Here is a 25300-nt window from a genome sequence, read left to right on the forward strand (position 1 = left end):
GGAGACCGTTCTGCAAAAGTGCCCCAAGGTGGCCGGGCGCGGTGGCTCAAGCCTGTAATCCCAGCACTCTGGGAGGCCGAGACGGGCGAATCACAAGGTCAGGAGATCGAGACCATCCTGGCTCACCCGGTGAAACCCCGTCTCTACTAAAAAAATATAAAAAACTAGCCGGGCGAGGTGGTGGGCGCTTGTAGTCCCAGCTACTCGGGAGGCTGAGGCAGGAGAATGGCGTAAACCCGGAGGCGGAGCTTGCAGTGAGCTGAGATCGGGCCACTGCGCTCCAGCCTGGGCGACAGAGCGAGACTCCGTCTCAAAAAAAAAAAAAAAAAAAAAAAAGTGCCCCAAGGAGAACTGGCAACATCTTCCTACAAGTTCTTGTTAAAGTTAGATCTCTGGGTCCCATTTTATTCCCAGACTTACTGAACCTGAATCTCTGGGATAGGACCTGGAATGCACCCTTTTCCCAAGGGCTTCCATAGCCCCATGGCCTCTTGAAGACTGATCTTCAAGAATCACATGATATTTATGATATTTTCTGAAAAAGCTTTGTTCTTACTTGTTCTCCCTACCCTTGGCATAAAATTTTGTCTTCATTCTTCACCTTTCCCCAACCTCTACCCCAAGTGGGGTATTTGGAGAGGTTCCTCCACTGAAACTGTTTTTGTCAGGCCACTAATGACCTCTATATTGGCCAATTTGCGGGCCTGTTACTTGACCACTGATTGTATTTAACACTACCTTCTTCTTAGAACACCTTCTCCTATTCTTCCCTCACTGGCCTCTCCTTCATTTACTTTTTTTGTTTTCTCTCCTACCAACCTCCAAGTAGTGGGTCCTTTTTTTCTTTAGTGTAGTTCCTTCCTTAGGTAATCTCATTTGATGTCATGGCTCCGTGTTTATATCCTTACACACTGGAATCCAAAATTCTTGAGCACTAACGACCTGGTTGACATCTGCTCTTTCATATGTAATGACATAGCAAACTTCACGGCCAAAGGAGAACAATTTATTCAACACCCCTTGTACAAACTTACCCCTTTCTTAGTTTTCCCTCTGTCAATAAATAGCACATTATCCAACAGCTCAGGCCCAAAACCAAATATTATTTTGATTTTTATTTTATTTCATATCCCACATTCAATCCATCAGGAAGTTCTGTTACCTCCATCTTCAAAACAGATTCTGAATCCGGGAGCAACTTAGCATGATTCTCCCGGTGACCGCCCTAGTCAAAGTGACGATGATCTCCTTCCAGTGGCCTCAGCTGGTCTCCTTTCTCCTTGCTCCTGCCCCTGCCTGCTACTCCTTCAGTCAACAGCAGCCTGAAGGATCCTTTCAAGACTTAAGTGAGACCATTTGACTCCTCAAATCAAATCCCAGTGCAATTGTTCCCTATGTCACTGAGAACAAAAGGCAAAGTTCCTACAAGGGCTTAGGCAGCTGTGATGACCATCCTCCTCCCCTCACCCCATCTCTGCACTCCAGCCACACTGGCCTCTGTGCTGTTCCTGCAACATGCCGGCACACACTCCTGCCCCCAAAGTCCTTTATACTGGTTTTCTCTGCCTAGAATGAGTCTCCCAGAGTAGCCACCTGGGTTAGTTCCCTCACTTCCTTTAGGTGTTTGCTCAAATGTCTTCAGTATGGCCTTCCTCCAGCAGTCTATGTTAACGCCACCCCTCTACTTCAGCCCTTCCTTTCCTTTTCTCTGTTTTGTTTTTCCACTTACCTCCACTTATTTTGTCTGTCCCCTTCACAAAAATGTTACCTTCATGCAGGCAGAGACTTGTCTGCACTGTACATGGCTGTATTGCCCAGACCTTGAAGAGTGCCTGAACATAATTAGCCCTTGAAAATATTTGTAGAATGATTGCATCTGGCATTATTTACATTGGCCTTATTAATCTCTTTAAGAGGACAGTGGGTGGTAATCGGGCTAATCAGTAAACTAATCCTGGTTACTATAATCCAGTGATTTGCAGAGTGGTCCCCAGACCAGCAGCATTAGAATCACCTGGGAGCTTCTCACAGATGCAAATTTTCAGGCTCCATTGCATGCCCACTGAATCAAACTCTGGGGTCAGGGCCCAGTAATCTGTGTTTTAACTAGCCCACCAGGTGACTCAGATGAACAGATGGGAGCCGTAAGTAGCAGCAAACAAATGTGTTCTCCGTACTTAATGCCATAACCCAATTCCAGTGCACTGATTTCTAGAAATGCCTTGCCACCTATTATTTGCAGGTCTTGTGCTAGGTGCTGGGATTGCAAAGAATTCATAACTTGGCCTGTTCAGAAAAAGCAAGGAGCCTGGCTTCACTGGACTCCCAGGGTAGCTTTGGGGAGTGATGGGAGAGAAAATTAGAACATACCTGGCCAGATTTTGAATGGTATTGATAATCGTAGGCTCAGGGGGTCCTGATATACTGTAGTGAGTGAAATGGCGTTGCGTGATCCAGTATTTGGGTAGAAGGAAATGTATGAAAGTACAGTGTACTGATGCAATGGATCATTGGTCAAATTCCTGCTGTGTGTGGATGTAATACTGGGATTTAAATTAGTCTTTGAACTTTCCATGGCCAAATTCTTTCATGTAGAGTAGCTGGGGACCCAAGACTTTTCACTCATATAAGGCTCCACTGGTGTTTCTCCATCAAGTGAAAAATAGAGGTTGAAATGAGGACTCGGCTAACTATGTCATTTGTATTTTTATGGTGGCTTTTTAAAAATATATACAATCTACTGTCACGCTGACAAATGATATGTTACTGACTTGCAGAACTTGAGGATAGATTGAATTCGTTTTTATTTCTACCTCAGAAAAAAAAATAAATAAGCGAACTTATTTTTTCCACCTAAATGAATTCCTTCATTTGACCAATATGTTTTTATCTCCTAAGCTGCTATAAGAACAATATTTAAGAAAATGATACAGGCTGCTGAGAAATACAATAGTTACTATTTTGCTTAAAATTAAGTATAACTCTTTTTACCTAAGAAAGAATATCTAAGTATTAGAGCATCTTTTTCAAATATAATATAACCAAAAGTTGTTTAACTTATATGTAGATTTATGTCATTACTATTAACAGAGTAGACTACTGAATGGGAGAATACAACTTAACTTCTTCCCTGACCCTCATTGCACTAGGACAGGGAAATCAAAGTGGAACCAAAGCCAAACTTACACAGATGCCCAATTAGTACGAATCTGAAAGCTCATTGCTTGATTTTGTTTTATGGCTTTGCATCTAGCCAGATTCCCCCCAACACACACTACAAATTGGTGGAGAGGGCTGTGGTGGAGGGGGTCATTCTGTAGCTAGTTTCCATCTAGCCAACATAAAATTCACTCTGAGGGCAGTTAGCTGTGGGAAGGGCATTCTTTAGGGCAGTGAAAAAATGTGCTGAACTGAGCAAAAACAGACTTTTAAAGTCTGTTATTGTCTGACCCTAAGCAAATTACTTAACCATAATCTGAGCATTAGTTTTCTAAATTGAAATGGGGACCATGACTCAAAGATGTTGTGAGGCTTAAATGAGAATGGTTGTCAAAGTGCTTTGGAAAACTATAACATCTACAAACAACATCAATCAATCAAGTAATATAGAGATGACTGCTGCTTTGTATTTCACTGTTTGCCATGTTAACTTTCAAAAGAATTGACCAATATTTCTATTACTTGTTACATAGGCTAAGTGTACAGTAAAAAAGAAAGCCCAAAATGCAGTGTTTTAAATAAGTAGGAATTTATTTCTATCTTATTTAGGTCAAAGGGAGGTAGAAAGACTAGGGTCAGTGGATAGGTGCTCTAAGAACTATCACTTTAGCTATCCTTTGCATGTAGGACTGTCTCTGAGCCCAAGGCGTCACTGTTTCTGGCCAGGGGAAGAGTGCACAATGGGCCGTATGTTGTCTTTAGGCTGGGGATTTCCTGGATATTGCACAAACCATTTCTGCTTACCCCTCTTCGGCTTGAACTCAGGCACGTGTTTACCTCAAGCAGCACAGGAGGCTGAGAAACATAATTTCTAGCTTGGGAGCAGTGTGTCCAGCTAGAACTGGGGAGAGTTGGGGGATTTTTTTTAAAAGGGGAAAAATATATAATAGGGAACAGTTAAGCAGTATCCAACAAATTGAAGTATGTTTTACTCTGAAGATCTGCTAAGCTGTACTCATAGTCTGATCTGCATTAGTCTACTGCCTTGATACCAAATAGCAGGTCACGAGGCTTTTCAATGGTCTCATGTGCTCTCTGACTATATTCTGTCACTGTTAATTTATATTGATGAAATTTTCATATATGACAGAGGTTATAAAGAGATGTTTTCACTCTATGCGGTTTGCTAGTCATCATGCTATCAGTTATCTCTCCATTTGAAAGCAAATTTTGGTTGTGAATTTTACTGTGTTGAAATTTTTGACAGCTCCTATGATTTACATGCCATAGATGAGCAATGTACCTAAATTTTCTTCAGAGTTGCAAGATTAGAAAAACACACTGATTTTGTAAAATTATCAATAGCTTGTCTTTGGAATGTCATTTCTGGCTTGTACCAATAGAATAAAATTATGAGTATACAGTAATTTAGAAAACTGCTAGGATTAAATATATATATTTGGTGTCTGCTTCCCAGTTTCTGGCACGGAACTCCTAAAACCCTTGTAGATAGGGTACTAGGAGAACCTTTTGTTCTAATATTTGGTCTTTGGCTCCTGGTTTCTGACACAGAGTTCCTAAAACCTTTCTTATTTTCTGAGTGATAACGTCTGACACAGAGCTCTTAAATCCCTTAGAATTTTCCGGGTGATAGGAGCATCTTTGTTCTTTGTGGGCTTCTGGATAGCCTCAGGATGGGGGCTCGTTGCCAGGGGAACCAACCATGTGATTAAAGGGTTGGAACTTTCAGCCCTACCTACCAAGCTCTGGGTGAGTTGACCACCAATGGCCACTGATGTAATCAGTCATTCCTACATAATGCATCCTCCATAAAACCCAAGAGGACTGGGCTCAAGGGGCTTCCAGATAGCTGAACTCATGGAAGTTCCTGGAGGGCAGTGTGCCAGGAGAGAGCATGGAAGCCCTGAACCCCTTCTCCCATACCTCGTCCTATGCAGCTCTTCCATCTAGCTGTTTATCTGTATCATTTGCAGTCTCACTTACAATAAGTGGGTAAACCTAAGTAAAATGCCTCCTTGAGTTCTGTGAACTGCTGTAGCAAATTTATCAAGCATGAGGAGGTTGTGGTGGGAACCCTGATTTATAGCTGGCTGGTCAGAATTATAGGTGGCAGCCCACTGTAGTACTTGTGATTGGTGTCTGAAGTCAGGAGCAGTCTTGTGTGACTGAGCCCTTACCTTGAGGGATCTGATGCTATCTCCAGGTAGATGGTGTCAGAATTGAGTTAAATTATAGGACACCTAGTTGGTGTCTGTTGGTGAATTGTTTGGTTGATGTATAGGGAAAGATTCCCATTCATCTGGTGTCAGAAACATCACATTGAGTGGCGCATGAGAGAGGAGAGGGAAAACGAAACAAAAACACTGTTTCTGCTGTCTTGTCATGATTGCCTAATGTTTCGATGATCATCAAAACCTTTTCAAGTAAAAGTTTTGGAAGACCGAGACAACTTATAGACTAATCTCAGATTCTCTTATGAGCCTGGTTACATCCAGCCAATTAATTCACTCTTTCAGTTACTCAACACACCCTTGAGTGCTTGAGATGTTCAAGGGCTATGGTAGGTGTTGGAGGATACAGAAATGAAGGATGACATACTTGAAAGAGTGTGTGGCACATCCAAACGGACCTGTTTGGGAAATAGCCATACTCACAGGATTGGACCTCCAGAGTGTGATTGAGCAGCATGGGCCATGCTGAACCTCAGAGTGATGGAATACAGGGAGACACTTTCAGAGAATACCAGGGAGGAAGAGCATGGTTTTAAAATGTGAAGTTCTACAGGTACTGGTCATAAGACAAGGACCAAGCAAAATCCTGAGATTCCACCTTATGGAGGCCATCAGTGGCTCTATTGGGGAAGCTCCACTAGAAAGTCTGCCTTAGATAGAGGCAAGGTTGCAGCTGTATGAGGAGGGAATGGAAAAGAGGAATTCAAGATGGCTGATGCTAAGATGGCAACAGGAGGATGGATCTGTTCAAGCTGGGACTCCTAAATTGATTTGCTCATGGTGTTTAACATTTAAAAAAGTCTCTTTGGAAGAATTTATACTGGTACAGATGCCAGTTAATTATGGGACACCTTTGTATTTGTTACCTTGTCTGTATAATTCCCAAAGTGGGTATTTTATTTGAGTTTTTTACATTCACCATGCAGATATACCTTTCTATTAAGAGATGCCCCCCCACCTTAAAAATTACTTTGTTGTGGTAGTTAGTCATTTCCTAATTGCAGAGAGTTCTGTTGATTTGAACAGCTGGCCGCCTCGCCGGTGCTGCTTTGCCCAAAGGTGAATTGGGGATTCTGTTACTAGTCACAAAATTGCTGGCAGGATTTCACAAGCTCTGCCATAAGTTATGCTGATTATAATGCGAAGATTATTTGGAGGGATTTTTGGGTCTCTGCAAGCTTTGATATACGATTTTATTTTAAACTCCACTTAAGATGAATGATACTTAAGATCCTCACATCATTAGAATTCATTTATAATGGGCCTCTCTCAGAACTGACCTACTTCAGACAATAGGAGATTCACATTAAATGGGCTTATGCTACAAAGACATGCAATGTTCAGTATATCTATAAACCTCTAATCACTTTAAATGTTTCATACTGATTGCCCTGAAACATGTGCATTAAAAGAAGTGAAAGGCAAACTTCCTGAAATATATCTCTAAAATGATTCTAATTTGCATAAGTTTGAGCCAAGGAACAGATGTCTTTTTAATGCTGTACCTTTGTAAAATTTTTAAAACATAAAATATGACTTGGTGTAACTTGGTACCCCCCGCCTTCAGCCCCCTTAATCCTAACTTTGGTGAAATGCTTTTATCAGAACACTAATGAGGGCAAGTGGAAAGGGGGGTTCATTGTTTCAAACATGAGTCTAGCTTTAGAATAATATAAAGGAAATGGTTTCCTTGTGGCATTTCAGATCAAGCTTTCTAAAATTTATAATCAAATCTTCATGAACATTATTTTCTGGTACGGTATTTTTCTATGTAATATCCATTACTTTAAATTTTTGTAATGAGCATATAGTTTTTTAAAACTATAGACAAAGAAAAAATATACAGAAGAAAATTAAATTAGCCCATATTACCATTTACTGTAGGATATTAATCTTTCATATACATTTTCTAAATAGTGATGAGAGAGATTATGTAGTTTTTTATCCTGCTTTCACTTAGCATTACACTGTTTTCTAGTTTATTATATATTATTTACAAAGTTTAAGAATTGTATTTCTTCGAATGAAAAAGTATGCTTTATTTTAATTATTTCTATAGTTTTGGAAAATAAGACATACCTAGTCTTTCCATATTGTCACAAATAATATATCGATAAATATTGTTTGCTTTAATCTGATTATTTCCTCAGGCTGATTTCTAGACAGGGAGTTTCTAGATCAAAAGGGCACGATGTCTTAAAATCACATGTATCACGAAATTGCTTTCCCCAATTGTGCATACACAGGAAAAACACACCGTTATACTTAAGCATTTTTTATTTTCAAGTCAAAAATAGAACAATAATTTCTTCCCCTGTATTCAAAATGATTTATGCACCCTTCTATTAATAGTTCCCTCTTTCTTTCCCTCTTGTCCTCTTTCTGCCCATCACAAAAATAGATAATGTATATTCTACTTTTTCTTTCTGGGATTTTATGTTTATTTTATAATTACTTTTTAAAACATCTGTTTGGCTGAATTAACCTCTTTTGAAGCCTCTTTTTATATTGTGAATTCCCATTTTTTATTCTTTGCTCAGGTATTACATATGTGCATATATACTTATACATGCATGTGTACATATACTTATCTGGCACACAGACACCTTTTGGTTATGCATATGTGTATCTTTCAGTTTTTAATGGAAAGATGTAGGTCCTATATTTTATGAATTCATGAATGCCTGAGAATGTCTTTCTGTTGCTTTGTTACATAGGAGCTACTTAATTGGGAGTAATATTTATGGTTTGTCTATAAACTAATTTCAATGGGCATTTGGGGTGGCTGTAAGCTATGGAGCTAATGTGGTTTTGCTCCTTGTTAGGCTGTAAGCATTCAAGCAAGCCCCCCATTTTTGCCTTCACTATTTTTATTCAACTCTTGTGCCAATAGACGTGTGGTTTGTTTTCCATTAACTCTACCTGGAAAGTGATGAATCCTTTCGATGTGCATAATCACGTCCTCATTTTTTCCCCTGTGCTGAAATATTTCTTTATCCCTTTGTTTGTTGTTTGCATCTCAAATCTTATCAAGTACTCAAATGCTATCATTATTTGGCAAACCAATATTTTCTGGCCTGTTTATCAATCATGTCTGCATTCATTTTTATCCTTATTCTTTATTTCTTAATTTAGTTACAGGTTAAGCTTATCTTCCTCAGGACTGTATGTATGTTTTCATTGTCAATTTTACTATTTATTGTATCTAAGGTAGGTTTTGTAATTCTAAGAGAAACCAGTAGAATAGGATATTCATCAAGTTAGTAGTAACAATAGTTTAATAATGTCTTTGTGCGGAATGAGGTAGGAAGTTGCATGCTGAACAAAGCAAGGCTTGGGAAATAGACATTTTTCATAGATAATGTGTTAGGAATAGTGAACACTGACATCAAGGAAGATGTGGATATGGTTGTTTATTTTTTCTCCCTGGATTACATCATGCTTACTCTTCACTAACTGAATGATACATATACTAATTGACTTATACTGTAGAACTAGGAGAAGAGGAATATGTAAGTACCTGGCCTGGGTTGGGGAATTTGATTATTTCCCAAAAGAGATATTGAGAAATAGACTTTCATCTGTATGAACAATTCAGTGCCAATACACCAAAATCTGTTGCCTGTTGTCTCTGAAGCACCATTTCATGGTGAGGAGAGTCACCTCATAATAAAAATCACAGGACAGCAATAAATAGGTTTCCATTCTGCGAGTACAGTCTATGTTGCCTTGAAATTCTTAGCTCACTGAGCCCCTTCTTTATTTTATGTCATTTTATTATCTTGGCCGCTCACCCTATTATCTTGTAAAATCTAATTCTGCTGTCTTTTCATCTCAACATTTAAAAAAAAAAATCTTCCTTCACATGTATCAGAGAGACCACATCTTTCTGGATACTAGTGAACATGTGAAGGCTCTTTCTAAAATGCTTTCATATCTTTCTTATGTAAATAATTTTCAGAATCACACCCTCTTTTATGATTAAGGATCATGTTCTCTCTCTTGTCCTACAGTACTTGTTCATGGGTTCCATGGTGCATTTTTTCAGTTTACTCTGAAAAAAATCTATCTGGACCTTTTCTTTCTGCCTTTGCAGGCATGCTGGGATACTGGAGTCTCTGTACAATAACCTCCTCTGTGTACTTGCTCCCAAAGCTGTTGCAGCCACTATGCCTATAGCATTTTACTTATAGTGACCATAGTTTTCTCTTAACTACTGCCAGCCCCAGTGCTACCACCCTCCATTGTTTTCTTGGAGTTAATCTCCAAAGGGATCCACAAAATTCCCCCTAGGAGTAATTCTATTTTATAATCTTGTGATAGTGTTTTCACATTAGGTAACTAGCTTTTCCAGTTCAGGGTCCGGAAATGATACAGGTATGAAGGTACTTCCTAAGTTCTTTCAGGTTGAGCAAAAACAATTTCACTTAACAAAAAATATATGTAAGATGCATGTCTCTTTTCCCAATCCATTTGTGTTAGCCTTATATTGAGGCAATACCTTAATAAATAAGTAAAATATATTGAATGTTGGAAGTAAGAGTGCCACAGAGAAAAAATATAGCTGAAAAGAGGGATAAAGAATCGATAATCTTAGTTTCCCATTTTTAAGTGGTTTAAGATTTGTCATCATAGTTATTTATATGGAAAATAGGATAAAGCTAGTTTAAATGGAAGCAGCTAATATTTTTATTTGAAATAACTTTGAAATCACAAGCCAGTGACAACTACATTCAATGATTAGAGATCAGTATTATCAATCTCTGCCTAACTGCCTACTCTAATATTTAGTGTGTATAACCTAAGAACTGTACACTTAAAAGTCTTGAAGTTTGGCAAGAGAAGAGAAAATGAAAAATGGCTTCACCTTGTAAAGTGATCTTCCTTTTGCAAAGAGGTATATAATACTCTGAAAAAGGCCATGCTTGCTATTTGGCAGCCATGATGGATGTATGTACTTAAACTTCTTGTTTAACACTTACAATGCCTCCATAAATGAAGCATTATTTATGCCTCTGACAAAGATGAAGAAACTAAGGCTTAGAGAGATTTAATAATGTGACCAGGGAACATAGCTAGTAAGTATCAAAACCAGGATTTGAACCTAAGTCTCTTTGATACTGAAGTCTTATTTGTCATCACTACACCTTTCCGCTTCAACCTCTGACTTGAGATAATCAGAATGAACAGAATGACAAGTCCAAGCTGCTTTCTAAGACTTGCACCTGATTTGGTCCTGCCTACCTCTCCAACTTCATTTGAGACCCAGTATCCCTGAGTCCCTGTTCCCAGAACCCACTGGCTTCCTTCTGTTCCTCCAACAGCACATTTCAGGACCTTTGCATATGGTGTTTTCTCTGCCTGCAGTGTCTGGCTCCCTTTTCTCTATATGGTTTCCTTCTCTTCCAAGTCTTAGCTCAAATATCACTTGGTCGGAGTCTTCTTCCGGAGTCCTCACGTGACACAGCTGCTCCTCCCAAAGTCTTTCCTATTACCTGTTTACTTCATAGCATGTAGCCAACGTGAAACCAATCTGTTCATTTATTTAGTATGCCCCTTTGACAGACTGTAAGCTCCTTGAGGTCAGTGGCTTTCCCCCTCTTGGTGATTACCATATCTGCAGCACTTAGAACAGCTCTTGGCATCTAACAGATGTTTAAAAATAGTTGTTAAATGAGGAAAAAATGAATAACTTTAAGATCTGTACATTTATTTCTACTTGGGAACAATGTATTTAGTTTTTCTTGGCTGAACATATTTAAGAATTCATGTATTTGATAGTGTCAAGTGTTCTAAATCATGGTTTAGCCTTGGTCAGGACACTTAAAAGCATAACCATGTATGCTGCAACTTCCTGCAGTAGCAGAGATTTCTGCTTTGTTTTTAACATTCCCAGTGGTCTTGTTTAAATAACTTTTCAGTAGTCACCTGAAAATAAGTGTTTATTCAATAAGCATAAAACTTCTTAGCTAATTATCTATAACAGAATTACAGTACCTTAGAATCATAACAGTTTCTAGCTAGACAAGGACTTAGTATACCCTCTAGTCTAGCAAACATTTTGGAAAGGTAAAAAGGCTTTTCAAGGCCACACGGGTAGATCCAGGATCAAAAGAAATCAGGACTGGTCCCTTTCCATTATATGGGGTCAACGCCTATCTTTCTCTCAGCCCCTCAGCTTATTGTAGTGAATATTTCTTTAAGAGCAATACATCATATATACCATTTCATAAGAAACCTACATTTCTGAAAGGAAAATATCACTGTTAATCAAAGTTCTCAGTTTATTTCAAATCTATAGAAATGGAACAGTAGCTGTCATGGGTGCCTTAACATCGAAATCATTGCATACTATTCCATCGAAGGCTGCTATAATGTAGAAGCAGAGGCCTGCAGGGTAGACTTCAAAACAGAAAGGGAATAAAATACCAGATTCAGAGCAAAACAATATAAAATGATTTGTATAGGTCGTATTTTCTCCAGGTTAGCAAAGGAAACACCATTGCATATGAGCCTCATATGCAGAAATCACAAATTAAATCCATTGTAATAATCTATGGATTTTTCTGCTTACTTCTCACGTGACACATGAATTCTTTATTTTTTTTTCAGATACGTTTCAGGAAAATAGTTTGATTTAGAGAAATAAATTTACATATACATTTCTATAGAGCAGAACACACCATACTTTTCATGTCTTTTTAGAAGCCAAAGATTTATGTTTAAGAATTAAAAAAAAAATACTGTTTTGTGTGTATATATGGAGCTGAAGAAAAATGGACATGTCCATTAGTGTATACAAGTACCCAGTGAATATGGGTATATATTATATTTATATAAAATATTCTATATAGTTTAAAAACATTACTTTTGCTGGAACATGACTGTCATAAGACCAGTAAAATCAAGAACTGTTTTGGCTATTTTTTTTTTTCTATGATGGGCAGAAACATTTGTATACAGTAGAACACAGACCCCAGTTTAGATGACTATGAAATTTAGGCCTTTTTTTCTGTGAGTAAGAGGATCGTAATGCTGACTCAGTGTAACAACCGTTCTCTTCTGTGATTTCTTTACAAAACTATCATAGGATATGAGAAAAATAGTATTTACATATGATTGTAAGTCACAGAAGCAGAGAATCCTAGAACCGGAAGGGAACTAGGGATAGTCTTTCGTAAATACTCCTTGTAGAGATAAGGACAGAGTCTCAGCATGCTGGGGCTGTGGTAGCGAGGTTTCATCTGTCTTTGTCTGCTTGTGCAGGAATACATGGACTCCAATAAATACATTGAGCATCTGCTGAGTCAGCTCGAAGAGCAACACAGGAGTCTCTGGAGGTGAGTTTAATTCGTGTTCTTATTTGTTTGTTCATGCAGCATCCTTTAGAGCTTTGTTGATCTAAAATATTTCAGTTAGACTACAGAATGTATACTAAGTACTTGTCTCACTAAAAACTGTTAGATTCTAAGAAACTGTTGTCCTGGAATGGCAAAGCTGTAATGTGGAAGCTAGAACCCAAATTCTTTGATCCTTGCTTACTTCAAGATTTATTTAAGTTTTTCTCTAGTTAAAAAGTAGAACATTGCTGCTTCAAAGTCCAGCTTCTCTTCACATTAAAGGGGAATATTTTAATAATGCTGTTGTACAGCTATCCAATATTTAGTTTTTATTCTACATAGAGGGTTCTGACACTAGGTAAGGAAAATGTCTGAGAAGGTTTCCGCATGCCTATTGGAAATGGTGGATTAATATCACAGAAGTCATATTGCCAAGTGATTCATTCCCTGGGGCCTCTTAGGAATTGAGATTGGCAAAGATGGTTGTAATATTATTATTTAGCTTTTTAGGGCACGTGCCATTATGTCTTTTGTAGGTGCTGCTATGGAACTTAAATTTCCTTTTTGAAGTTCCTATAGCTCTTACTTACTTTTTGAAATAAATATGCTGGTACTTAAATACATGATGCCTCTCATTGCACCAAAATTGTTTTATTAAGTACATTTGTCTCACCAACCCTCAGTAAGCCCCTAAAGTCATTAATTGATTAATTAATTAATTATTGAGACAGAGTTTTGCTCTTGTTGCCCAGGCTGGAGTGCGATGGCAGGATCTTGGCTTACCACAGCCTCCACCTCCCAGGTTTAAGCAGTTCTCCTACCTCAGTCTCCCATGTAGCTGGGATTACAGGTGCCCGCCACCATGCCCAGCTAATTTTCTTATATTTTTAGTAGAGATGGTGTTTCACCATGTTGGCCAGGCTGGTCTCGAACTCTTGACCTCAGGTGATCCACCTGCATCGGCCTCCCAAAGTGCTGAGATTACAAGTGTGAGCCACCGGGCCCAGTCCCTTTATTTCTTTTCATCTCCTTGCACCATGGGGAGAGTGCTCTCTCTGTACACAGAGATGGCAGGTAAACATTTACTAACTCTCTTGTTTTCTTGCTAGACTTCATCCAAATCCATCACCATTGGGCTCCTTGCCAGGCCGGGTTGCCTCTTCTTGTTGCACCATTGTAAAAATTCTAATAACCTCGAAATGTATCTTCTTTCAGGAGTTCTAGGTCTTGGGTAAAGTACTATATAGTTTAATATGTTATATTCTTATATTCGTTTTTCTACTGGAAGACAGACCTCTGATTATAGTAACAGAGAATATTCTATTTCTATACATAGAAAAACTGCTGGTAGGATACAACAAAAATTCAGTGAAGTCTGTTTGACACTAATGGACACACCAGTTAATTTTATGTAATTGATGCAATATTTGCTAGATTTGTTTTTGAGAACTGTACCCTGATTCTGATAGTTTTCTTTTGTGAACCAATGTATTAATTAAATCAACAATAATGTATGTATGGTTGTGTCCTTTTAATTATATCTTCTATAGATCTCTTGTAAAGTATATTTTAAAAACTGTATAACCAATATAATGTTTTATTTCAACTATTTATATAGAATATTTTATTTTTCCCATCTTCCTAAAGAAAATTTTACAAAAAAAAAAGAACACCATCTGATGAAAGAAATTTAGAGTTTAATTTGGTTAGTAAGTGTATCTTACATGCATTATTATAGATGAATAATGGTTTCATGGGCTCTTTGAACCAAAATAACCTGCATGGAAAGGGCTATTTTTCTTACTTTCTTGAGGTAGCTAATAAAAATCTAGGTCTTCTCAGATATGATTAAATTAAACTTCCATTTCAGGCATGGAGTTAACATAAAGTGAGAGCTTAGAATTTTGTGTATAGTTACTTCCATTTTCCTTCAGAAATGGAATTATTACTGCTGAGGAAGCAAAGCCTTATATATAGTGTCAGAGGATCTAATAAAAATACTCCATTTAAATAACAATAGAAGGTAATAATGACACTTGGATAGTCAGAATAATTCCAGTGAAAAGACGGAAATGGGTGGCATTGAAAGAAAATGAACCCCAATAATAGCAGATTTATATACTATTTATTGAATCATGAAATTACTTTTGATTATATTTTTGCCAACAGATCCTGACTTCACTGACTTAAAGTGACAGGCTTTATGATGGTTATTACAATATCATAACAACAACTGTAGCCAAATTGTTTTTAGAGAACAATATGTGAGTGACAGTGAACAGTGTAGGAAATCCTTTCTGGTTATGATTAAATTTTTAAATGCTTATTCATAAGTTAGAATAGAATCTATGATATACAGAGGATCATGGGAATAGCTTGTCATGTCCACAAGCACAACCAGATTGCCTGAAGTTAAACAAATGCTCCCATAAATCAGTATAGGCTCCTTCTCTGATTTTATATGCCTTTGATTTGTGGCTGCTACCATTGTCATGGAGTAGTGGGCTATTTGTCATTGATGCTAATGTTAACTGATGGCCTTCCATTTATACTGGAGCTAACTTATAACTTAGAGTCAAGTTCTGAATAGCTAGATCTTCCAATAATAATAGTGGTCAGGATTAATTTATGGCTACCACCTTGGAGGACTGATCAAAAGCATGGTTGAAACAGAGCATACTCTTGTTGCCACTTGGTGAATGATAAGACTTGCATAAATAATATAGGATTAGGTGCAAAGATTAAAAAGTTTCCTTTTCTTCATGGAGGGAGCTGCTAGCCTTTCACCAAGTTTAGTTGGTTCTTATAGCATAACCATCTGCTGTGACAAAAAAAAATATGTTGCAATAACACTTTTGAGATAACTGGTTATTTTGGGGTCCTGTCTAATATTCTACAGAAATAGACCTACAATCTATCTCTGCGTTTTCAAGTTGCAAAGGAATTTGTGGAGTTTATAAATAACTGTCTAGCAGGGAGCAGTCCTATAACTCAATTGTCTTTGTGATAGTAACAAATCCTTCCTAAAGAGGAAAACTCAGAATTCATCTAAAGAAGAGAATGGAGTCAGAGTCTAGAACTTAGTCTAAGACTTGAGTATAAGTTGGGGTGAGTTTAATCTGCTCTGTATCTCCCTGCTTGATTTAAAACATACATACACACACACACACACACACACACACACAGCGACAACCTGTATACTAGTTCAGGTTGAAACACAACCATAATTTCCTGTACCTTTATTTGTTCTAATGTGAAAAGTTAGTATTTGGAGAAAAGGGATTTTTTTATATCATTTTTTAGTATTTCTGATTTGGCTAAATATATTTGTGACTGACAAGAAACATAAAAGAGTGCTGAAAATGTCTCTCCTAACATGTGATAAAAAATCTTTATCCATTTGTGGCCTCATATTAAGAGTTTAGAATAAACAGACAGTTGGAAAATACAAATTGAATGTATGAATGCTTATGGCATTGAAATTACTTTCAAGCCACAAATGTAAAATTATGTATAAAAAAGTGAGAGCAGCATAATACTATACAATAGGAAGAAAACTGGACTGGAGGTTTTGGGGACTTGGACTCTTGTCTGGCCTGCAAAAACTGGCTGCTGGATAACAACTCTGAAATGAAGTTTTCTTATCTGTGAAAAGAAGGTATTAATATAGCTAGTAATTAAGATTACTCAGCACTGAGATTATGAAATGGTGTCTAGAATATTATATTGCATTTATAAAACATGTTTTTTCATAACACTTAAATATTATGCAATGATACAGCTACATAATACATATATCATAGAAAGCTTCAAAGAACATGAGGATAAATGACTAATGTAACAATCTAACAATTTACCAGTAGCTCAAGAAGATAATGTCCAAGTATTCACTTCAGATATTCTTTCTTTTCGTGTTAATGGGAGACTGGAGTTTTACAACTACCCAAATCAGCCTCCTCCAAGATTCAGAGGCCAGACTTTTTAGAAAATAGTTTGATGGTGGGGGTAGGGATGTTAGAGAATGGGGAGTGCTGATTGGTTGTTTTGGGATGAAATCATAGGGAGTCGAAGCTGTCTTCTTGCACTGAGTCAGTTCCAGGGTGGGGGCTGCAAGACCTGAGGAGCCAGTTCACTGCTCTGGATGGCACCTGTTGATCCATGAGAGTGCAGGGTCTGAAAAAACACCTCAAATACCAATCTTTGGTTTTGCCATAACGATGTTACTCATACGAGCAACTAGGGAGGTGAGGAATCTTGTGGCCTCTGGCTGCATGACTCCTGAGCCATAATTTCTAATCTTGTAGTTAATTTGCTAGTTTTATAAAGGCAGTTGGTCTGGTCCCCAGGCAAGGAGGGGTCTGTTTCAGGAAAGGACCGTTATCATCTTTGTTTTGTTTCAAATGTTCATAAGTCAAACTGGTGCGAGTTTTATCAAAAGTCTTACGGTAATGAAGAATGAGTAAGTAGGTCTGCATGGTCAAAATCAAATGACAAAATCTACTGAATGCAGAGTGCTAGCTACCAATCACAGATTCCAGATCACCTAAGCCTCATTTGAACAAGCTATATCTGCACTAGGGTTTCTCAACCAAGGCACTGTCGACATTTGGGGACAGACAATTCTTCGTCATAGGGGAGGATGTTTAGGATGACCCCTGGCTTTTACACCACCTGCCCGTAGTACCCCTCAGATGTGACAACAAAAATGTCTCTGGGCATATTTCAAGGGTTCCCTAAGGGACAAAATCATCCTCTCTCCCAGTTGAGCATCAGTGATCTAAATAATCTATGCAGGCATTTTCCTGAGTATGTTCCAAGGAACACCAATATTCCGTGTCACTATGTCATAGATACTTTAAGAAAAATGAAGGTACTCCATGGTCAAATAACTTTAAAAATTTTAGATAAAACCAAGTCTTAAACATTTTGTTTTAATTGTAGAACTTCTTAGAGCCATTAATCCTACTAACATGTGCTACGTATATGCAAATATTGGATATGAAATATCATTTTTACTTTAAAAATAAAACTCTGAATCCTATCTTTCTTAGAGCATCTACTCCAAGGTTGCAAGGAACATATCGAGGGAAGTGGTGATCTATCTAACTGCTATGCAAATATAGAATACATATGACTTGTACCACCTGCTTCACTGGTACTGGGCTGGGTGACTTAAGGGCATCTAACAGTGTGAGGAGTCTGGGTTGTTGGTAAAAGGGGAAAGTCAGCCTGTAGAAACCTCAATGCCAAGTTCCTCACTCATTTCCTGAGGGGAAGTCAAAGCCTCAGTACAAACTTCCAAGAATCTAAACTACTGATTACAAACTGTTTGCCCAAGTAAAGGACTTAACTCCTGCTTCCCAAGGTGGGGAAACTAATGGTTTCCTACATCACCAGGGGGAGTAAAAGACTAAATTTTAAAGCATGTATAGGTCCCTGGTTAGAAGAAGATCCTGTAAGGCTCATCCTTTCTAGCAAAAAAGGATAATTACTTTTATATATCCAAAATGTTTTAAATGGAATTTTACCTTTCCTTTCTGGCTTGCATGTGATTCTTATTCTAAGAAAAGAAATAGAAAAACATTGGGTAAAAACTTTGCTTTCATTCTCCTTATGATTCAAATATGTCTTAACTAAGTAGAATGAACATTGAAATAAAATGATCCATGCTCAAAATACTCATTCATGTTCCCCATAATTTTGATATATCTATACATTTTTAGCTAGAGGTTAATGGCTCTGGTGCCTCTAAAGTTTCCTCCAGCTCTAAATTGAGAGAGAGAAATTGCTTGCTGGGAGGCCACATGCCATTATTCTATCCTTGAGAAAGAAATATTCTTTGCTAAAATGTTATCTATACATTATCTTGTAGTTGTAAAATATAGGTAAGAAGCAAAAGCAGACATGCTTTCTGAGCAGAGTCAGGCCCAGAGCCTCTTGAAGATGTACCTTCTATGTATCCTGGATCTTAGCATCCTATCATCCCGACATCTTAAGAATTAGCATGCCTCTACCCTCATGGGGTTAATTTATGTAGACTAAGGAGACGCCAAGTATTAAACAGGTTGCCTTCACTGTAATCATAGACCTCCACTGGGAGCTCTTAATTGGCAACAAGTAAAACTGCTCTGCATGAATTCTTAATGGTGGACACTGAATAAAATAAGAACTATGATTTGTTTTTCAAATCTCTCAAGAGAAAAAGAGGCTGTCTCTTGGGGAGAGAATGTGTAGCAAACAAAGAGAGAGCTCAGTGCACTGTAATAGCAATAAAAGCTCTGAAAGCAAAACATCACGCTATGCCAACTCAATAACAGCACATGGTTTACTGTTCTGCATCCCTGATTCACCCTGCTGAGGTCAAAGGAGATCAGGGCTAGCGAGCCTCACATTATCTTTGCCTGTTCTCAACCCTTGGGATGAATTGCTAAATCATAGCTGTAGTCTCAGCGAAATGCAGACCCCAGAGCCACCCTGGAAACCCATCAATGTCACTCCCCAATTACCCACCAGGAGTTGTTTCAGAGATGCAGACAGTCCCAGACCCCTGCCAAGATAAGAGTCTGGCCTCTCAGCTATGCCCTCTGTCCAGCACAAGGGAGATGAAACCAGGGCTCTCAAAATTGGGTATTGCTACATGCTTCAATGGTTATGTTATTCCTGAACAGTGGTAGGGAGAGCTATGGGATAAGCTATCCACCAAAGGATACTTATTATAGACTGCTGGTCCTACTTTAGAGAAGCAAGGGAGTGTTTAGGCTTTTTCTCATAACCATGAAGCCCCTGATGAAATAACATCACTGGCTTCCAAGAACCATTTTTCCAACAACAGGGTTTAGTAGAATTAAGTCCGGAAAGACATCTGGTGTGACTGAACCAGATCACCCAGAAGATCTGACCTTGCCCCTTAGGATCGATCCTCATTGTAGTTTCCTTTGGTGACCTGTATGTGATATGCATGTATCTAATTAGGGGGTGTCTAGAATTTGAATCCAGGTTTTCTGGGGCAAGGAGACACAAAAAGGGTCAGGGTAAAACTCTGTACTCACTTTCTATCCATGATTTCCTGTTTCTTATCAAATCTGCCCACTGTTCTTTAATCCATCAGAGACCATATATTTAGGCCCTAACCTTGGGAGTTTATCCTTCCTTTTCACTCTAAACATTGTTTGCAAGAAATATTTCACATTTATCAAGATTATTCCACTGGGGCTTGGAGGGATGGAGGGGGTTCTATAAAACATATTTTAGGAGACTGTCCTTCAGAATTCCAAAGAAGGCTTCTCAGAGGAGGTGGCATTATGAACCAAGGCTTGATTAGGAGCAGAATTGGAGTGATGGCTGATGAAGAGTCAGTAATGGAATACATTGAATTTGAATTGTCTTTAAGAGTTTAAGCTCTAACAGTACAGAGGATGATGAGAAATTCAGGACTAGGATCTTTATAGTTAATAAATAAACCACTGTGTAGATGGAGTCACTATTAACCAACAAAGTTATAAAATTGATCCCTAATGTAACGGGGGAAATATCCCTATTTAAAAGATAGATTTACTGCCACCGCAAGAAGCTTAGATTTGAATAATACTGTACAAGTAGGCCCATACATGATTTAAAAAGTCCACTTCTAGTTTAAACAGGTTTATATTCTTCAAGAAACACTCCAAAAGTACCAAAAAATATCCCAACATCAATATGATTTGGGGGTCACCCAGAGAAATTTACCACTATTTAATCTAAAGACAGTTAGCTTAAAACACACTTTTGTTATTTTTCGATCCATGCTTATCTTAATATGACAGCCAGGAACCTAATGTGATTTATTTATCTGAAATTAAAAGGCCTCAAGCAAAAGGCATTTTGTAGATTTATTTGGGGGTAATAAAGATCGCAAATATTCCCTACTAAGTTGAAAGAAGAAAAACTCCAGCAGGCAACAGTGTAAATGGCCCCCTTGACATAAACGCATGTATTAAGGCTGAATTGCACTCACAGTAAGAAGTGAAAAAGTACCTCTTTTTTTTTTTTTTTTTTAATCTAGAAGGAGAAATGAAATGGGTAATTTACCATGACCTTCTATTTAATTTTAATTTTAATGGAAAAATTTACTAACTTGTTAGGGCATGAGCATACTTACGACTTATTTTTTAAAAAAGAACTGTTAGGATATAACTCTGTATCTCTCTCCAAATGGGTAACTCTGGATTAAAAAGAAGTCATTTGTTTGCTTACTACCTCCTCCCCCCAGCCCCATCCCATCCTTCTTAATTTTTCCATATTCAGAGGCCTGAGAGGGAGTTCCAGTATCCTACCTCCACTCTCCAACCCTGGGGAGAGATGTTTGGGCCTCTCCAAAAAGAAGAAATACAAAATGCATTTTTTCCTTCGAGGTTTTAACTATGGTACAATAGACAATTTTAGATTTTTAAAATTTCATGATGAAATTCAAGGCCTAAAATACTGTGTGTGTGTGTGTGTGTGTGTGTGTGTGTGTGTGTGTGTGTGTGTGTATGTGTGTGTGTGTGTGTTTTCACTTGGATAAAGTAAATTAGAGAACAATTGTAGACATGTAGATCAAGTTACTTTTACAAACAATCAGGGTTAACCTACAAGGCTGAAAGTGGTATTTACGGAGAAGGTTTTGATAATTTTGTCAAGACCAACGTACACTTGAATTCAGAATGGAGCTTATATGGTTTGGATTTGTGTCCCTGCCCAAATCTTATGTGGAATTATAATCCCCAGGATTGGAGGAGGGGACCAGTGGGAGGTGAATGGATCATGAAGGTGAATTTCCCCCTTGCTGTTCTTGTGATAGTGAGTGAACTCTCACGAGATCTGGTGGTTGAAAAGTGTGTAGCTCCTCCACCTTTGCTCGCTTCCTTCTTCTCTGGCCATGTAAGATGTGCCTGCTTTGCCTTCCTCCATGATCGTTCAGTTTCCTGAGGCCTCCCCACCCTTGCTTCCTGTACAGCCTGTGGAACTGTGGATCAACTAAATGTCTTTTCTGTATAAATTACCCAGTCTCAAGTAGTTACGGTTTTTTTTTTTTTTTCCTTTTTCATCTTTTTGCTTTTTCCTTCCCATTGTCTTCCTTGCTACTAATCCTTAGAAAATGCACCCTCTGTTTGGCAGCCTGGGTCATTGTTATTTGTCTGTTATCATATCGCCATAAAAAAACTATTTGAGGCTAGGTGACGTGGCTCATGCCTGTAATCCTAGCACTTTGGGAGGCCGAGGCAGGCGGATCACGTGAGGTCAGGAGTTCAAGACCTGCCTGGCCAACGTGGTGAAACCCCGTCTCTACTAAAAGTACAAAAATTAGCCAGAAATCACTTGAACCCAGGAGGTGGAGGTTGCAGTGGGCCGAGATCATGCCACTGCAGTCCAGCCTGGGCAACAGAACAAGAGTCTGTCTCCAAAATAAAGGGAAGAACCAACCATAAAAATAAATTATAATTATTTTATTACCTAGCTCCTTTAAATAGCTTGATAATAGGAGCCACATTTTTTCTCTTTATCCCTTAAAATATTACTGATATACACTGTAATCTAGTTGGGGCTGGTATTTAATGGCACACCAGTACAATCAGAGGCTGTATTCTAACTGCTTGGTGATTTTGTCATACCATTGCTAAGTTTTAAAAAAATGAACCCTGGTTCATCTTCCGCAATATGGAGTTTAAGTCCTGACTCTGTGGTCTTGCAAAAGTCATTTAGGCTTTCTGGGCCTAAATGAAAAGTGTGTAGCTCCTCCACCTTTGCTCGCTTCCTTCTTCTCTGGCCATGTAAGATGACTGACCATTGGTAATGAGAATGGTTTGAAAGAAATGACTTAGGCAGTTATTTCTTAAGAGTTAAAAATCTATAATTTTTACCTATCATCTAGGTAGGCCAGTTGAAGGGTTGAATGATGAAGATAGAAGAGAAGTGATAGATGCATAAAATGGTTGGAAGTGGCAGTTTCCCTCCTTGAAAGAAGGCAAATATTAATTATTTTATGAACCTAGTTTTCCTTATGCACTAACTCTTGGACTGACTCTTGGCACCAAACCTTCCTGAGATAATGAAACAGCATGCTGGCAGACCCAGGGCACCAGAGCAAGGTCAGAGGCTGTGACCACTTTCAAAAGATTTTCCAGGAAATTATTCTATTGAATAATGTTTAAGTTTCCACAGAAGCTATAAGCAGAGCATGGTGCAAAAAGAATTTAATTGTACAATATTAAAAAACAGAGCAGCAACTCTGAGGTTATGGTCCCTATTAAAGAAAATTGCGTTGTCTGATGCTGTCTCTTCAATATTCTCTAGAAATTCAGACTCCCTGGCTAATTGAAAGCCAAATATGTATTTACCTGGATTTATTCAGTTATGTTGGCAAATTGATTTTCTTGTTTCTCTGCTTTGGAAGTAGAAATACGGATGGGATCTTGCAGAATGCCACTCTAAAATAGAAATTCTTTAACGTTACAACTGAGCAAAAGTTCTTAGAGTTGGATCAGATGTACACATTTAGGACTTTTGCTTTTGGGACCATTTGTCCCCAAGATGACATAATTCAAAATGCACCAAAAGTCCCATCTATCAAAAAATATTTCTCCCGCTGGATGAACTGAAATTCCCAGGCTCAGAAAAAAAAATGGTTATCCAGCAAGTCAGCCCTGAAATTTGCCTTTGCCACTTGAGAATTCTAGCATCACTCTCTTAGCTCCTCATAATATCTCATCAGGGATTCATTTGCAGACTAATACCCATGGAAATCCAAGTCCCGCAATTTTTTTCTGTAAAACCAAGCATGTTTAGAATTGGAGAAAGGAAGTTGTAATAGCAATGTTATGGTACAAATCCAAATATTTCTATTTGTAACCACACACATGTCCCTACCAACCTTGACCTCCTTTATTACTCATTATTCCTACACACGCACTCCTTTGTGGCCTTTCTCTCCATTCCACATAGACAATCCCTAACCATCCTTCAAGTTTTCTGTCTCCCTACATCCTCACATGCATTCCTCAGCCCACCTGGGCCTAGTCTTCCCTGCTGAACTTGAGACTATTTCATATAAGTATACATAATGACATACATCTTGTAAAAATTATAAAATTATTTCATGTACTTTAGTATTGACTCTACAAATATTGAAGGTGCCTGGCCTTACACTTCTGTTACACATCAAAGGATGGCTAACACAAGGTTGAACATAACAGGTGTTTAGCTAACACACATTGATTGATTTTCTTGAACAGGGAAATTAAAAGTTGTCAGCAATCAGACAATTGCATTGGAAGGTTTCTTGTTTCTCTGCTTTGGTAATAGAAATATGGATGGGGTCAGTTGCTAGTTAGACCATATCAAGAGCACTTAATTTGGATGTCAGTTACAGACACTACAATCCAAAGAGTATCCACAAAGCTGGTGACTAAAATGGTACAAGGTTCAGAATACTGAATTAATAATGGTGCAAGGAATTGGAGATGTTTTGCTTGACAAATAGAAGACTAAGGGATGGATAGACCTAATAATTGTATGAAAATGGAATGAGTTGTCTTGTGGAGAAGAAATTTAGAACTAGAAAGGGCATTTCTCACACTTATTACCATCCTGAGGAAGGTATTCTTGAGATAGTGAGTTCTGTACCACTGCAAACGTCAAAGCAAAGTGGTCATCTTTCAGATATAGTGTGGGATGGATTCTGCTATATTGGATAGGAAGACATCAGACACCTCTTCTATTGAATGACTCAACATCTGCCTTTCACCCTTTGGCTCTAATGTTGTCATCAGTAACTCCACTTATAACATCTACTCCCTGTTCTGTGTACCATTCCTGTTAAATGATTTATATAAAGACACTTTTTCATGTTTTTTTTCTCAGTCTTTACTGCTTCAAAGGAAGCAATGTAGGTTCCTTCATTGGTCCTCATACAACTTGTTTTTCAGATTTCATTTAGTCATGGCCACCTGTTGGACATATTATAGTTTGTCAGTTTGCCTCTTGACATGTGAGGCTCCAGTATAACCAAAATATATTTTTATTATGACCAGATTACAAGTCCAGTTTTAATTATCCTTTGAGAGAGGGTTGTTATTCTAACTAACTTTATGATTTTTTTCCCCTAGTGGTACTAATTGTTAATAACCTTTAGGCAAAATACCTAAAATTCCAGCATTGCATCATGCATATCCAATTACTCTCTTGTGAACTCAAAGAATATAAGTCATTATTTCAGGAAAGGGCAAAGAGTGTTTTAAATTTAGAAAATCCATTCCTTTCTTTTTTCTCCACTACTCCTATACTTCCTCCACCCACTTTTAATTGCCTTGTCCTGTTTCAGATCTTCCTTTTTCCAATGCCAAGACTTTATTTGTGGTTAAGAAGTCACAGAAGAATTAATAATTACAAGTAAATTAGATCATTCCTGACCTTTTATTAGAAGATTACTCTAGCTTTCAGAAGGAAGGGTGTGAGTTTTAGCTCATCAATTAAATGAACAATTACTAATTTAACCTTTATAATTTCAGTGTTAAGGAATATTGGGAAGGATGG

General features: G+C 38.0%; 1 protein-coding gene across 1 annotated transcript in view; it reads left to right on the forward strand.

Annotated features, from left to right (window-relative positions):
• Window positions 1–25300, forward strand: part of NCKAP5 (NCK associated protein 5) — an 881023-nt gene that overhangs the window by 238479 nt on the left and 617244 nt on the right. The window contains exon 3 of the mRNA XM_033231708.1: window positions 12678–12751. Within this exon, the coding sequence (XP_033087599.1) occupies window positions 12678–12751 (74 nt within the window). The remainder of the gene's footprint in view (window positions 1–12677; window positions 12752–25300) is intronic.

Source organism: Trachypithecus francoisi, unplaced genomic scaffold, assembly GCF_009764315.1.
Source record: "Trachypithecus francoisi isolate TF-2019V2 unplaced genomic scaffold, Tfra_2.0 Lachesis_group13, whole genome shotgun sequence".
Lineage (NCBI taxonomy): Eukaryota > Metazoa > Chordata > Mammalia > Primates > Cercopithecidae > Trachypithecus > Trachypithecus francoisi.